The sequence below is a fragment of the Simochromis diagramma genome, unplaced genomic scaffold (genome assembly GCF_900408965.1).
Source record: "Simochromis diagramma unplaced genomic scaffold, fSimDia1.1 OVJJ01000304.1, whole genome shotgun sequence".
Classification (NCBI taxonomy): Eukaryota; Metazoa; Chordata; class Actinopteri; order Cichliformes; family Cichlidae; genus Simochromis; species Simochromis diagramma.
This window is the reverse complement of record NW_024387030.1, coordinates 16327224-16343390: the sequence shown is the minus strand read 5'-3', so window position 1 is coordinate 16343390 and position 16167 is coordinate 16327224. Positions and strand designations below refer to the sequence as shown.

Here is a 16167-nt window from a genome sequence, read left to right as displayed (position 1 = left end):
TTCGTATGCAAATATGGTATAAAAATTTAATGATGCTATTGTTGTTAGCATGCTTATAAAACAAAATCAGAAGAAGCATTGAAAGTGACGTGTGAGTATAAAGTACAGTAGTGCAACCTTTATCATCCCAGTTTACCTCCTATTATCCTATCAAAACAGAAGCTTTTGGGTAGCCTGGTGTTACACCACCCAGAGGAGTAGAGTCTTTGTTTTATGGAACCTCAAATAATCAGTCATACAAAAAAAAAAAATGTAATTCATTCACTCCCAGCTACACAGAAAGGCATTCATGCATCACTCCATGTGCAATGGTGAAATGAAGAAACACACATATTCAAAAGGCTACAAATGTTTGCTCTTGGTAAGCAATTAACAGGCAATTCACATCATGGTATTGATGAGCATCAATTCATCAACCCAACTATTGACCAAAAAAAAAAAAAAATCTAACCACTCCTCATCGTCAGAACAGGTTCACAGGCCAGCACAGTCAATTCACAACAACAGCTGAATGCATTCCAAAAAAATTTCACAGCTATTCACATGAGGCATGTAGGAAAAAAAAGCATAGCTTTTCAAAAGTGACGGGTAACTTGTGAGCAAAAGTTCTCGGGGGTGAATGAGGCAGTTTATTTTGAAGGCGCGCTTGTTTGGAGGCTCAAGAGCACTTGAGTTCAGATAGCCTGCGAAGGAGCTGCTGGCGTCTGGATTTGAGGCGCTTCTTCTCCTGCAGCTGCCGTTTCTCCCTGCTGTGCAGCTCCATGAGGTACTCTGTCGCCTGGGTCAGGATGGCCACCTTTGGCGTTTTGGCCGACTCCAGGCCGGGGATCTGATCCCGTAGGGCAAGGAAACGAGACCTGAGGTCATTCCTCCTCTTCCTCTCAAGGAAATTGTGGTTCCGTCTGCGGTCCGTGTCGTCTGTGTCCGAGTTCTGCGAAGCCTCTGAGGAGGATGATGGTTGGGAGACATGAGCTGAAGCACCAGGTCCCATAAAGGCACGCTTGTTTGGGGGTTCTTCCTCCTCCTCCTCCTCCTCCTCATCGTCATCCTCTTCCTCCTCCTCCGGTTCTGGCTCACTGTCAGGGGAACGAGCGGCATAGTTGTGCTGCTGTCTGTGGACAGACATGTGAAAACGTTTGGGGCAGGGGTCTGCCCGGACCGTGATGGTGACTGGTTTTCGGACATTTACCAGCCGCACCCGGTTCTGCTTGTTCTCCACAGTGACTACATCGATCTCCTCTTCATCATCTGTCATCACACAGACAAATAACTCATCAGTAAACACAGAAAAGGGACTCACTCTACAAACTTGCAAATTCCTACAAAGCACTCAAGCTAGTTCAACCTTTAAAAGCAATTCCATAAAACAAACAAGCAAATCTCTATCCGTCAGTGCCAGGATGGCAGAGCAGCAGGTGAGGCGCTTAGAGCAGTGGTGGTGCATGCCAGGTTCAATTCCATGGCAAGAATTGAGGCTTTAACCACTGAGCATTATTCAGCAGTTTCAATGAACACTTTTTATGCTGATAGGGGACAACACCTAATTTGGGAAATGCTTGAAAGTTATTCTCACGGTCTGTCAGTGTTTTTGAAGCAGCAATAAATCATCAGCGGGTTACCCCACCCTTCTACTGCACTCTGATTTCAATGCAGAGCCAGAGGAAGATAGAGAATTGAAGGGGGGTAGAGCGAGAGTAGCAGGGGCGCGGTTTTTAAAATACTACACTCAGCAAGCTTCCAGCCTTTAGGTGACTGTGTCACACTTGATAACCTCGCCATGCAAGTCAGACCACAGCTATGCAACCGCAGCCCCCGCTTTCCAAATTACGCACTGTTATGGGCAATTTAATCCTGGAGCAGGGCAGGGTGGGGCAAATCAGAGGCATGGCTGTATCCTTACCAGAGGAATCAGAGCGGGACTCAGAGCCAGACGACGCCGGCTTCCTGCAGCTGCTTGCGGGGAAGGTGAGAACAGCAGCGGGGTCAACGCAGTCCGTCGCCTTGATGGAGAGCAAGCTACCCGGCGAGACGCACTGCGCTTTGTTCGCTCTTGCAGAGATCTGGGGGACGGGGGAAACACCGGTGTGCCCCGCAGCCGGCGTTCTCCCGTTGACCTTCTCCAGCTGCTTGCTGGCAGAGAAGCTACTCCACATGCAGTCCTGAATTATGTGGGAGCTGAGGTTACCGAATAACTCCTCGGTGTCCGGGATGAACTGACCCTCGCACTCGTCCTCCTGGCCCAGCATTTTGGAAAACACGCTGAGCCTGTCTCCCGGCGAGAGGGGGTACAGAGTCCGGGTGGGAGACATGGGAGGGGTGGGAAGCAGCTCGAACTTTTTCCATATGTCCTCGCTTGGTGCGGTTGATTTGTAAAAATCCTCCTCGGTATCCAAATAATCGAAAAAATAGTGCGAGTCGAAGTCCATTTTCCCGGCTAATAATATCCTCCAGAGTTTATTCCCAGGAATGATCCAGTGGCACACACGAGTGGCTTCTGAACAACGTTCTGCACAACCAGAGAGGAAATTTCAGAGAGATTAGCAATGATCTTTTTAAAGCAGCCTAGTTCCCAGCACATGCACGATCACATATCAAGTGGCCCATCCATCTAATGGGACACTATCAGGACATCGCAATCCCCCTAACAGCCTACTTTCTACAAATGGGACCATATCAATAATTGATGCCATCTTGCAGATGCTCCTCTTTGCGCTGAAGGACTCAAGCTGTTCAGACACATATGGTTATTAAATAATCTAGTTATATATAGTGTTTGTGTGTGTGTGCAAACTTGGGATTTAAAACAAGTGTGAGGGCATACGAGAGGCTACAATAACTGCGTAAAAGTGCCAGACGGTATTTCCTGAATTGAAAACAGCGCTTTGTTCCACTAAGCAGCTATGTGAAGCAGTAGAGGAGATCACTGAGCAGCCACACTGTTACTGAACAGGTCCGTTTCTTCAAGTGAAACTTTCAAAGACGAGACTACAGAATTAAACCACTTACCGGCTCTCCTCGAAATGTCCGATGCGTAATAAAGCGCACAGGGGGGAAAAAAATAGAAACGGCAACGAAAGACCCAATTCACGAAAATGTAATGGATTAAAACCAAATCCAGTTGTTTCTGGTGTGCGATCTATACGTTTTTGTTCCAGATAAATAAAACAAAAGAACTAAAAAATAAGAGAGAGCCCAAAAAACGCCGGTGCTGAAACAGCACGCACGATACTCTCCCCGGTCTCCACAATAAAGAGCCACACAGTGCGTTTTTCGCGCCAGTGAGATACCCTGTTATAAGGCGTCTGAAGCAGGGAGGAGCCTCAGAAAATTCTGCAGCAAGCTGTAGATCCGGGTAAGTCCCCTTCATTTGCATCAGAGCCGTAGTGTAAGTGGGGTTGTTGCACAGCCCCGCCCTGGCTGCTACACCAGTAATGATTACAATAACTGACACTTATTTTCATATCATTTTTCACTGGTCTTGGCAATTGTGGGCTAATGGGGAAAGAAGAATAAGGGAAGCTAGGAAATGTTTTCCATTGCAGAAGAACAATGCAGGGCAAATGTGCTAGATCCAGACTTGTTACTGTTTGGTGTGGTGTGGAATATTTCCACCTTATTGAATTTTAACTTTGAATTGAACGTTTTATGGTTAGTCATAAATTATAAAGCACTAAATAATATATTACTAAAACCTAATGGATTTTAACTTGTCACAGTCAACAAAACTGCATGCCCAAAATGTTTCGTTTAACTCGTTTAATTCCATGTCAGTTTTCGGTTTTCATTTTGTTACAAAATTAAAGAGTAAAATGTTGAATCTGATGCATTCTGGTCCAATAAAATATTCGTGCTTGACATGATAATACCCACGGGAGCCATTTTTGCATGAAAAGTGCTGCAGATACAGGACCGACTCAGTATTTTGACACTGTTTTGCATGTAGCCCTAAATCAGTTTTAGACCCTGCATAGTTTTCACTGTGGGGCCACGTTGCATTTGATGTCGTTACTCACTTCAGTCTCTAATCAAACAAAACTGCGAGACAAGGCTGTCAACCCTGAAGCCAAACAATACTTTTAAGATTAAGACCGTTTTCTCTAATCCCATCAAAATCAGCAGAACTGCCAGTTAAAGGCTATAAAAAAAATGCCAAAGTAGTTGGAGTTAATCTCCATTACTGATAAGCAGTGGTAAGAAGTTACTCTTAAATGAGTTCAAATGTGGATTGACTGGGCATGGAGCAGTTTTCCAAAGCTGCATGCAAACCCCTGTTGAATCACACTAGCAGGCCTCTTCATTTGTATTACAAAAGCTATGAATTCAAAGGAGATAGACCTTCATTTCCATACACAACATCTCCACAAAGACAGAGTCTGAAGTAGTTAATAGGTGTATTCTGTCCCAAGTTATGAAACATTGTCCTGCCGCTGGGTGGAGCACACATCTTTGAACGACCAGCTTTTATCACAAAAGATCACCAAGCACCCAGTTCAGCTGTTAAAATATCTGGCGGTGGGGGTGAAGTGATCAGAGTAAACCTCTTTACAGTTGGTGCAAAGTTTTCCAGCAGCTGCAGGTTAACGTCTTAAACAAACACTGCTATGTTTGCTTTTAACTTCCCGCTTACAGATGACAGTTACAGCTTTGCCAGCAGCATAAGTCTGCCCTCAAGTGACCTCAGAGATTTAATCATGTTAACACTGATCATGATGTAATCACTGGGTAATGATGAGGCTTTGTGCTCACTGGCAAGCAAAAGGTCAAAGTTTGCCAGCGTCTCGTGATCAGACAACAGCAGACTGAAGTTGTACGCCACCCCAAATCTTTCCACCCTCCTAAAATATTGATTGGTTTGGTCCATAGGGTATGCACGCTGTGATACTGAGGCCAAATTATGGATTCTGATTGGTGACTGGGGCTTATTTGGTCAGTGACTGACTTTAAGTTGGCCACATGCCACTGTCGGTTTGGGCAGCAAAGGCAGTTTCAGTCAGTTTGAGGAAAATTGATTACTGGATCTTCTAATAATTGCCCTGGTCCTGGCACAACATAAGTAGAGTCAGAAGATAGGATTTTTTATTTTTTATTTTTTTGAGGATTTTGAAGCACTTAGAGGTTAAAATTTTTAATTCTTGATTTTAAAAATCACCAGCTTACAAAAGACTACATAAACTCTCCAAACACAGCCCGGCAAGTAGCAGCTCTGGAGCGTTTCAACACATAATTAGAGCTTCCTGAGCAGATGGCGTATGCCAAGAGTAACCATTTCTATCTCCACTGAAAGTTCAGAACTTAAACTCAGTAGTGAGCGCCCAGGACGTGAGACATATGTCTAAAGTATAAGCTGCATTTAAGTTACAAGTCTTCGTATCAATAATAGAGATCATCTTATTTGTGGTGTTCAAATTGTTGTGACTTTTTAAAAATAGCAAAAATAAAGGAAAACTCATAATGTCTGCAGAACCTTGTGATATTTTAAAGCAGATTCAATGTGGTCTAAATAAAAAATGAGTTGAACACTTTGAAATCTGGGCTCATTTTAAGCTTCACCGATGGGATTTTGGAGCTCTTTTGCCCTCAAAGCAAAGACCACAGCCTTTAGATCCTGCAGCTTCACATCCTATAATTACACAGTGGACCAGCCCTCAGTCTGCTATGTTGGGACTGTTTCATCCCTGCCAAAGAGAAAGAAGAAAAACACTGGTCTCATAAAATTCAGATGAGTTCCTCCTCCTCTGCTCGTCTTTTCGGTCCTTTTCGTTAAAACCTGGAGATACTTTCCTCATCCGAGACAATGTAGGGGTAACAATGCTTAACACCAACAATAGTATCTCCCCAGGTCACTGCCCAGCTTAACTTCAAGTACCCTCCTTTGTTCTTTATTGTTATAGTAACATATGTGTGAGGGTGGTAAAAAGGGGGTGCAGGGACTTTGGTTTCCCCCTCAGTAGAGCCCTCATGTATCTGTAACACCCACTCAGCAGCATGAAGAACATCAAGCACTACTGTGGAGGAATTTCGATGGGTTTTCAGGGTCTGTCTGTAGAATTGTCCCCATTTGCTACAGAAGGGAGGGGGTGCCCTGTTCCCCACGACCCCAGTGACACACAGAACCTCCTAACCCCGAACTCTGACCCTATCCTCCCAAATATCTTTAACAGGTCTAAAAATGGAACCAGCCAACCAACTGCGCAGGAGAAAGAAAACATAAATAAATCCCCAAAGTCTTATTGCTCCAGTGGGATGTAAGCCATCATAGTGTGACACCTCAGGGCCTTCCTGAGAATACTATGAGAGTGCATTCAGCAGGGCGCCAATTTTACCTGTTAACTGTTGTCACATGCCAAAGATTTGTATCAGTCAAAGCACGCATTACATCAGCTTTCCACTGCTGATGTTATCTCACACGTGTTCACTCCCTCAGTTAACTGCCGCACATAGTGAAAGGATTGTAGATATGATTGCTGTGTAAGTTATTGAATTAACACAATGATGAAATCAACACTTGTGGAAAGTGAGCGTGGTTAAAGATATGATTGAAGAATGTTTACAGTTTTTAATTGATTTTTTTTCACCATTCTGCAGTTTCTCATCACAGCACTGTCAGTCACTTCAAACCCAATGAAGCACTTTACATACAAGATTAACTAAGTTCTGTGCAAATATTTCAAAGGACAAACCAGTGTTTTGTCTACAATTGAGAACCTAGCAAAGAATCGGTGTGTTTCTAGCAGCCTGTCACAAAAACACATAATTTGTTCACCTCTTTAGTTGAATCTCTGAAAAATTCCAGATAGTCATAACGGGCATAAAATTGTAGTTGTGCACTGATCTGATGTGCAAAGATCTATTAGCCAGAAACGCGGAAATGGGGAGAAAATGCTGAGGCATGCCAAATTACACAAGGATGATTTGCCGATCAGTAGCAACACGTCTAATAGAGTCATCACTTCAGGTTTAAAGTTTTTGGTTAAAATTTTCAATATGTGCAGAGAAGTTCAGGAAAGAATAAAGGTGTTCATACCAAATATTGACTTTGAAGTTCGTTAGAATTGCCCCCCCGCCGCCATACACTCAATTTCCATGCATATTTCAGTGAACCGCTGCAGCTACTTCTCTTTTTCCTAACGAAATAGAAAGAAATTAGTGTTGGCTCAAGACTTTTGCGCGGTACTGTATATGCCAAAGTTGAATGAAACGGTTCAAAGAGGCCATGAGAACACTGCTATAGTAGACTGACTTAGACTGCCACCTGGTGCTTGCTAAGGGTAAATAATCTGGGAATTGGTTTCTTTGAAGTGCGCCTGAAAAACTAGAGTGAGATAACAGAGAGGGAGATGTTGGAAGGCAGCTACTTTTAATGCACGCAGGTAAAAACTGCTCAAAGAGTGAGCAAAGTCTTGCATTTAAAACACATTAGGAAACAAATCAAAAGTACTGAGCAGTGTCTACTTCAAAAATCACATCTTTTTTTTCTTTCTCATTTTGTGCTCATTTTAGTCTTTATTTTTAAAAAATACAACTGAAACATGATGCCACCCAACAGGAAGCATTAAAACATGGCTGACCCTAATTTTTAAATTAAATGAAGAAACAGGCAGCTGTTGATTAGCACTGTTGTCTCACAGAAAGAAGGTCCTGAGTTCAATTCCACCATTTAGCCTATATCCACAGTCCAAAGACATGCAGTAGTGAGGTTGAGTTGAATGCAAATGATAGTCTGTTAGCCTGGCGACGTGTCCAGGGTGGACCCTGACTCTTGCGACCCTGACAAGGAAAAGAGGATGGATGGAAGAGAAAACTGATGTTCTATTGTTACAATCCTCTCACCATCGTAAGTGGTGTTCTTGGCCCTTACATTAGATCCTTCACATTCACACCTATGGGCAATTTAGAAACACCGGTTAACCGAAACCACTAATCAACAAAATGAAGCTGTTGTCAGAGCAAGCTTCTTTGAGCTAAGGCTCATTAAAAAAGGATTAAGCTGTGCTTCACCTTCACTGATTTTGAGAAGATGATTCTCAGATTTTTTTTTAATCTTTTTTTTAAATTTATCTATTGCAATAGTTCATTCAGTTGTTGTTTTTTTACACTGACTCACAATTAGAAATGATGTAACATTTTATGAGTTTATGCTGCACTATAGTATTATTATAATTATTATTAGTAACAGTGATAAAAAAAAATATTCCATTTAATTTAACATGATAAAATATTTACTTTCTGCATCATATAGTGATGCAGAAATATGATGTAATGTTTAACTTCCTGGAACGGAACTAATTTGCTTTTATTGGCGAGAACGATATCTACCACTATGCAGAGAAGCTGTAATTTTGAAAAGATCACAAACAGCATCACTACAAATTGTAAACAGTCGTACAGGAGCCCTTTTCCAGTAATGTAGGGATATATATATATATATATATATCCTTGTTATTCTTTGAATTTCTGCCTTGCAACCACGAAAGGACTCATTTGGTTTGTGCCGCTTCCAGCTCATCCATATGAGTAATCCAGGTAGCCTATGAGTCAATAGTGAAAAATAATAGGGACCACTTCATCTGAATCATGGTTTTAGTGAATCATGTATCATTGCTGGGTCTAAAAATTGTGAATTCGCGTCACAGATTTATGAGATTCACATCTTTTCCGTTCTGGCAAATTTTCGCTTTCTATGTATGGGTAAATCCACTAGATGGCGCTAGAATTAAAGTTTTTGCTGCATATAGTTTGCGAAGAGATTCTTTTCTTCTGGTGCTGAAACATGCATATTTTTATGATTATTATAATTTAATTGAACTGTTCAGATGTTACTATACGATCGTATTTTAGGCTCCTTCAGTTATCTGAAGATACTAAATATATATATTTTAGTTGTTGTTTTTTTGTTGTTTTTACCATTAAGTATAAACTCATCAGCAACCACAGAAGGACTCACTCGTGCTGCTTCCATCTCCCCAGTTTTTAACTACAGGTAAATTTGCATTTTCATTAGAAAAGGCCTATAAAATTAAACACGCTGTTGCCTCACAGTCAGTAGGTTCAGGGTTTGAATGTGCCAGCCCGGGGCCCTCTGTTTCTATGTTTTACTCCCACAGTCTTAAAACATGCTTGTTGGCTTATTTATTGATTATAAATTGATTGTGGGTGAGAGTACATGGTTGTATGTCTCTCTGTGATAGACTGTTGACCTCTCTGGCGTGTACCCTGTCTCTGTTTGCTTTCTGTGACCCTGATCTGGATAGAATTTTTTTTTAAATTGATGAAATGTAAAGTAAATTATGTAGCCAGATTGATCTTTCTTACACGCAAAAACAACACATACTAACTGTACACTCTTTGATAAATGAGATTAAATATTTTATAAGATGTGTTATTACACCCCGATAGAAACAAAAACTCAATTTTCTCAGTAAAAGCAGCCTTTGTGGTTTTATTCATTTACATAAAGCGTTTTAAACTGGAATGCAGTTTTCCTAAGCATCTCAATGTGCAGGATTAAGATGTTTCAGGTTATTATATGTCATAAGACTAGCTAAGTTCTCTGCACTGACACCAAAGTAACCATATAGACTTTGTTTCACTCCGGCTGGGAGAAAATTGTGTCTTTTAGTTTTCTTTAAAAAGAAGCAGAAACTCCTCCAGTGTGTTTGTTTGGTATTATCAGATTTGTTGTAATGGGTTCCATGTCTCTTTTTAGTATATGCTCAAATTCCAACAAGGTTCTGTGTTCGAACAAAAAGGAATGGGAACAAAAAGGTTAATGACCCCTGTTATTGAGGCCATAAAAACATAATAGTGCTGTTCACAATGACACAGTGAAGGCTCAGTGCACAGGCCTAATAACTTTGGCAGTATGTAAATGTTATATGGCCAGATCGTACTGCTGAGGGAAGAGATGTCAGTGGACATTCCACAATTCACTTACAGCAGTTTTTGAATTTTTGCTCTTAAAGCATTTTGTAACATATTTATATTGAAACATTATTAATGTATTTAACTTATATTCACAAGCTGAAATCTTATGTTAAAAAGGAAACTACTGCTTTACTGCAGTCTTACATACATAAAGTGCACAGTCCTGTATGGTGCCTTTTAGGCTGTTTGCTTTATGTATATATAAAGAGAACAGATTGTATCTTGTTTCAAAAAAGGCCCCACTTCCCTTTTGGAACATGCTACATTTGAGAACAGATGACATGACTTTATCAGACAGGCTTATTTGCACAGTACCAGGCTGGAAAATGAGGAATCCAAACAGGAGGAGTGGTCTTTTGCACTATACAATGTCTCATAAAACATTTTTATTTTTCAGTTTTTTATTTCCCAAACATTGACCACAGGTAGCATGACTAATTTGAACAGTAGCACAACTGTTTTGCTTTTTTTTTTTTTATGCCTGCTTAAGTAATGGTTTTCCTACAGTTATACATAATACATAGTGCCTGCAATCACTAATACCCAATGTAGCTCTAAGCATACAGGGAGTGCAGAATTATTAGGCAAATGAGTATTTTGTCCACATCATTCTCTTCATGCATGTTGTCTTACTCCAAGCTGTATAGGCTCGAAAGCCTACTACCAATTAAGCATATTAGGTGATGTGCATCTCTGTAATGAGAAGGGGTGTGGTCTAATGACATCAACACCCTATACCAGGTGTGCATAATTATTAGGCAACGTCCTTTCCTTTGGCAAAATAGGTCAAAAGAAGGACTTGACAGGCTCAGAAAAGTCAAAAATAGTGAGATATCTTGCAGAGGGATGCAGCAGTCTCAAAATTGCAAAGCTTCTGAAGCGTGATCATCGAACAATCAAGCGTTTCATTCAAAATAGTCAACAGGGTCACAAGAAGCGTGTGGAAAAACCAAGGCGCAAAATAACTGCCCATGAACTGAGAAAAGTCAAGCGTGCAGCTGCCAAGATGCCACTTGCCACCAGTTTGGCCATATTTCAGAGCTGCAACATCACTGGAGTGCCCAAAAGCACAAGGTGTGCAATACTCAGAGACATGGCCAAGGTAAGAAAGGCTGAAAGACGACCACCACTGAACAAGACACACAAGCTGAAACGTCAAGACTGGGCCAAGAAATATCTCAAGACTGGTTTTTCTAAGGTTTTATGGACTGATGAAATGAGAGTGAGTCTTGATGGGCCAGATGGATGGGCCCGTGGCTGGATTGGTAAAGGGCAGAGAGCTCCAGTCCCACTCAGACGGCAGCAAGGTGGAGGTGGAGTACTGGTTTGGGCTGGTATCATCAAAGATGAGCTTGTGGGGCCTTTTCGGGTTGAGGATGGAGTCAAGCTCAACTCCCAGTCCTACTGCCAGTTTCTGGAAGACACCTTCTTCAAGCAGTGGTACAGGAAGAAGTCTGCATCCTTCAAGAAAAACATGATTTCCATGCAGGACAATGCTCCATCACACGCGTCCAAGTACTCCACAGCGTGGCTGGCAAGAAAGGGTATAAAAGAAGAAAAACTAATGACATGGCCTCCTTGTTCACCTGATCTGAACCCCATTGAGAACCTGTGGTCCATCATCAAATGTGAGATTTACAAGGAGGGAAAACAGTACACCTCTCTGAACAGTGTCTGGGAGGCTGTGGTTGCTGCTGCACGCAATGTTGATGGTGAACAGATCAAAACACTGACAGAATCCATGGATGGCAGGCTTTTGAGTGTCCTTGCAAAGAAAGGTGGCTATATTGGTCGCTGATTTGTTTTTGTTTTGTTTTTGAATGTCAGAAATGTATATTTGTGAATGTGGAGATGTTATATTGGTTTCACTGGTAAAAATAAATAATTGAAATGGGTATATATTTGTTTTTTGTTAAGTTGCCTAATAATTATGCACAGTAATAGTCACCTGCACACACAGATATCCCCTAAAAGTAGCTAAAACTAAAAACAAACTAGAAACTACTTCCAAAAACATTCAGCTTTGATATTAATGAGTTTTTTGGGTTCATTGAGAACATGGTTGTTGTTCAATAATAACATTATTCCTCAAAAATACAACTTGCCTAATAATTCTGCACTCCCTGTAACACTGATTACAAGGGGGTATCTCAGACAGCACTTAGCACCCTCCACAGTGTAGACATTTGAAGCCTGACAAATCATATTTGTCTGCATGATGTGGCTTCTTATATTATATTAAATATTTTTTTGCATATAGAATAGGCAATTATTATTATTTTATTTCATTGCATTAGATGCTTGTGCCCAAATAGATATGTGTTTAGCCAAGGGAAAGGCATGTCGGCTACCCCATTTAGTTAGGTGTGTAGACATGGTCAAGATGATCTGCTAAAGTTCAGCAGAGAATGCTACGAAAAAGAAAAAATCCATTGAGCAGCAGCCCAGAGAACTGACGGTGACTGGATTTAAATTTAAGCTCAGAACATGGACAGAGTGTGTCTTTTAAAAATGAGTCAGGTTTGTGGTGTTGGTGTGATGGTGTGGGGATATTTTCTTGGCACACTTTGGGTCCCTTAGTACAAGCTTAGCATCATTTAAATGCCACAGCCCACCTGAGTCTCATGGCTGACCATGTCCATCCCTTTATGGCCACTGTGTATTACAATCTTCTAATGGCTGCTTCCTGCAGGATAACACGTCATATCACAATACTTGAATCATCTCAAAGTGGTTTCTTGGAAATGGAAAATGGAAATTAGTTCACTGTATCCAAATGGCCTCCAACGTCACCAGATATGTTGGAATGGGAGATTTGCATTATAGATGTGCAGCTGACACTATTATATCAATATGTATAAATCAAAATCTCTGAGAAATGTTTCCTGAATCTATGTCATGACGATTTTAAACAGTTCAGAAGCCAAGAGGGGTCCAAACCAGTACTAGTAAGGAGCACCTAATGATGTCTCTGTTGCATCCAGACTATTCTACTTTGGGTGTGTCTCTTTGCGTCTTACACAAAGCTAAGTTGATATTACTTCACTCATTTGCCAGTAGTATTATTACACAAAGGTTGAAAGTAAGGGAACGCTTCTGCTTTCAGTTACATACAACCGAGCAGTGTCTGTCATCAGGATTTGCCATTTCTCTCAGTCAAAGTGATACCGGATACAGAGGGGAAAAGAGGAAAGCTCCAATTCATAAGGATACCACTTATTTTCTACTGAAGATAGAAATTAGCATTAGCTTCAAAGTCCTACCCAACTCATTATAGGTTTAAACAGAGTAACTAACATATACTTGACCATGTACATCGCTTTATGACCACAGTGTACCCATCTTCTGATGGTTGCTTCCCAGAGGATAACGCCCCATGTCACAAAGTCCAAATCATGTCAAACTGGTTTCTTGATCATTACAATGAGTTCACTGTACTCAAATGACTCCCATTGTCACCAGATCTCAACCCAATAGAGCACATTTGGCATGTAGTGGAACAGGAGATTTATACCATGGAGGTGCAGCTGACAAATATGCAGCAACTCTGTGACACTGTCATGTCAATATGGACCAGAATCTCACAGCAACGTTTTTCAACACCTTGTTGATTTCATGCCATGAACACTTAGTGTAGTTTAGGCTATCCTATTTCTAGTGTGCTTTTTGTCTCTTACACAAAGCTAAGTTCATATTATTACATTCATTTTTCAACGGAACTGTATTACATAGTGGGTGCCACCAGATCTCAGTCCAATAGGGAATATGGGATGTTTTAAACGGTATCATTAAAAATAATTCTGGACAACAAAGTTATCCTCAATACTTTATCGACAATGGCAATATTATGGAAAACACTGCTGATAAGGTCAACAGCTTTAATCATTATTTTGTAAATATTGGACCAAAACTGGCAGAACAAATTCCTGAGTCACTGCCATCAGTAGACTGTAGTGAAAACCTGATTGATAGGAACCCTAACTCAATGTTCCTCACATCAGTGGAGGAAAAAGAAATAATTGACATTGTACACATGTGTAAATATAAAACATCTACTGATTGTAATGATATTGACATGAAAATCGTCAAGAAGGTCATTGAAGGAATTGTAGGACCTCTAACATATATTTGCAACTTATCATTTCAGACGGGAAAAGTGCCAAACAAAATGAAAATAGCTAAAGTTGTGCCGCTGTATAAAACCGGGGATAGACGCCACTTCACAAATTACAGGCCTGTTTCTTTACTACCACAATTCTCCGAAATCCTAGGAAACCTGTTTAATAAACGATTAGACAAATTCTTAGATAAATATAAATTACTCTCTGACAGTCAATATGGATTCAGTTCAAAAAGATCAACATCTCTGGCATTAATCGAATCAATTGAGGAGATTACGAATGCTATAGATCAGAAACAGTATGCAGCTGGAGTATTTCTGGATCTCAAGAAAGCATTCGACACAATCAATCATGACATATTAATTAATAAACTGGAACGGTACGGGATCAGGGGGGTTGTACTGCAATGGGTGAAAAATTATTTAAGTGACAGGAAACAATTTGTGAAGCTGGGTGTCCATTCCTCATCATGCTTGGACATTACTTGTGGTGTTCCACAAGGCTCTGTACTGGGTCCAAAATTATTTATTATTTATATAAATGATATTTGTAAGGCATCTGATATATTAAAATTAGTATTATATGCAGATGACACAAATATTTTTTGTTCTGAGGAGAATCTAAAGAAGCTGCTGGATACAATTACTTCAGAAATGTGCAGAATTAAAAAATGGTTAAACAGGAACAAACTATCGCTAAATCTAAGTAAAACTAAAATAATCTTATTTGGGAATTCCCTTAGAAATGCACAAGTGCAGATTCATTTAGATGGTGTGGAAATTGAAAGAGTACTTGAACATAAGTTTCTTGGTGTGATTATAGATGATAAATTAAACTGGAAGTCTCATATAAATCATATACATAACAAAATTTCAAGAAGTGTCTCAATCTTGAGTAAAGTAAAACACATTCTGGACCACAAATCACTCCACATTCTCTATTGTTCCCTGATTGCACCGTATTTGAATTACTGTGCAGAGGTTTGGGGCAATACTTACAAATGTTCGCTATCATCAACCTTTATATTACAAAAAAGGGCCATAAGGATAATCCATAAAACTGGTTACAGAGATCATACAAATCCACTATTCTTAAAATCAAAAATTCTAAAATTCACAGATCTGGTTCATTTTCTCACTGCACAAATTATATATAAAGCAATAAATAACCTGCTTCCTGACAATATTCTAAAAATGTTTTCTAAAAGGGAACAGGGATACAATTTGAGGGGGGAATTAAATTTAAAACATCCTCGTATCCATACAACATTAAAAAGTTTCTGCATCTCTGTGTGTGGAGTGAAGCTGTGGAACAGACTAAGTAAAGATATGAAGCAATGTCCAAGCATGGCGCAGTTTAAAAAGCGGTTTAAGGATATGGTTTTTACAGGGTACAGGGAAGAGGCAGAGATTTGATAGGGTGTTCTTGTCTAATATTTTCATGTGTGTGCGGGTGCACGGGTATGTTGGTATGGGTATATATATATATATATTTGTAGGTTGTGTATCCTTGAGGTGTTAATGGGGTTATTGAAAATGTGTATATGTGCGTATGTGTATATACGTATGTATGGATAGATAGAAACATATATGTATATATATTAAAAAAAATTACACATGACATATAATGTAATTGCAAGGAGGTATTTCTGTAGTCTATTGATACTAGATAGTGGAAAAGGGGTGGGATTAAATAAGCTTATGCTTCTTCCTGCTCCTTTTTGAACATGAAAGTTATTTGGAGTTGTGGTTGCTCGTTTTCCTTTTGTTTTGCTTTGTTCATTTGTCTCTTTTAATTCTATTTTGTTGTACTTTTTCAACATGTTCAAAATAAAGATTCAATCAATCAATCAATCAATAGAGCGCCTTGGGGATTTGATGAAATGGGATTCAGATCATGAATGTGCACCAAACAAATCCGCCCCAACTATGTGAAAGTTTCCTGCGTCTTAGCTGCTCTGAGGCAAACGTGGGTCCACACCTTTACTAAGATATGCCTAATAAAATGTCCAGTGAGTGTATAGTTATTATTTTATGAAATTAAGTGAAATTAATTAGCGCAAAGAAAAGGTTAAAAAGTTGGTGATATTGCTGATGCCTTCCTGTTAGCTGCTTCGTTATTA

At 40.0% G+C, this 16167-nt stretch overlaps 1 protein-coding gene across 1 annotated transcript; it reads right to left on the bottom strand.

Annotated features, from left to right (window-relative positions):
• On the bottom strand, window positions 1–3288 carry LOC120740273 (protein L-Myc-1b-like). The gene is made up of 3 exons (XM_040042517.1): window positions 3007–3288; window positions 1901–2506; window positions 1–1248 (listed from the first exon to the last, which is right to left on the bottom strand). Exons 2-3 carry the CDS (start codon window positions 2424–2426, stop codon window positions 659–661), a joined length of 1116 nt encoding a protein of 371 aa, XP_039898451.1. The 5' UTR covers window positions 2427–2506; window positions 3007–3288; the 3' UTR covers window positions 1–658.
• Between the last annotated feature and the right edge of the window lie 12879 nt (window positions 3289–16167).

Excerpts from the sequence above, each read along its gene's own strand:
- LOC120740273 (XM_040042517.1), bottom strand. The coding sequence starts at position 2,426 with ATGGACTTCGACTCGCACTATTTTTTCGATTATTTGGATACCGAGGAG. Across the intron at positions 1,249-1,900 it reads GTCCCGCTCTGATTCCTCTG|ATGATGAAGAGGAGATCGAT; the intron begins GTAAGGATACAG and ends GTGTGATGACAG.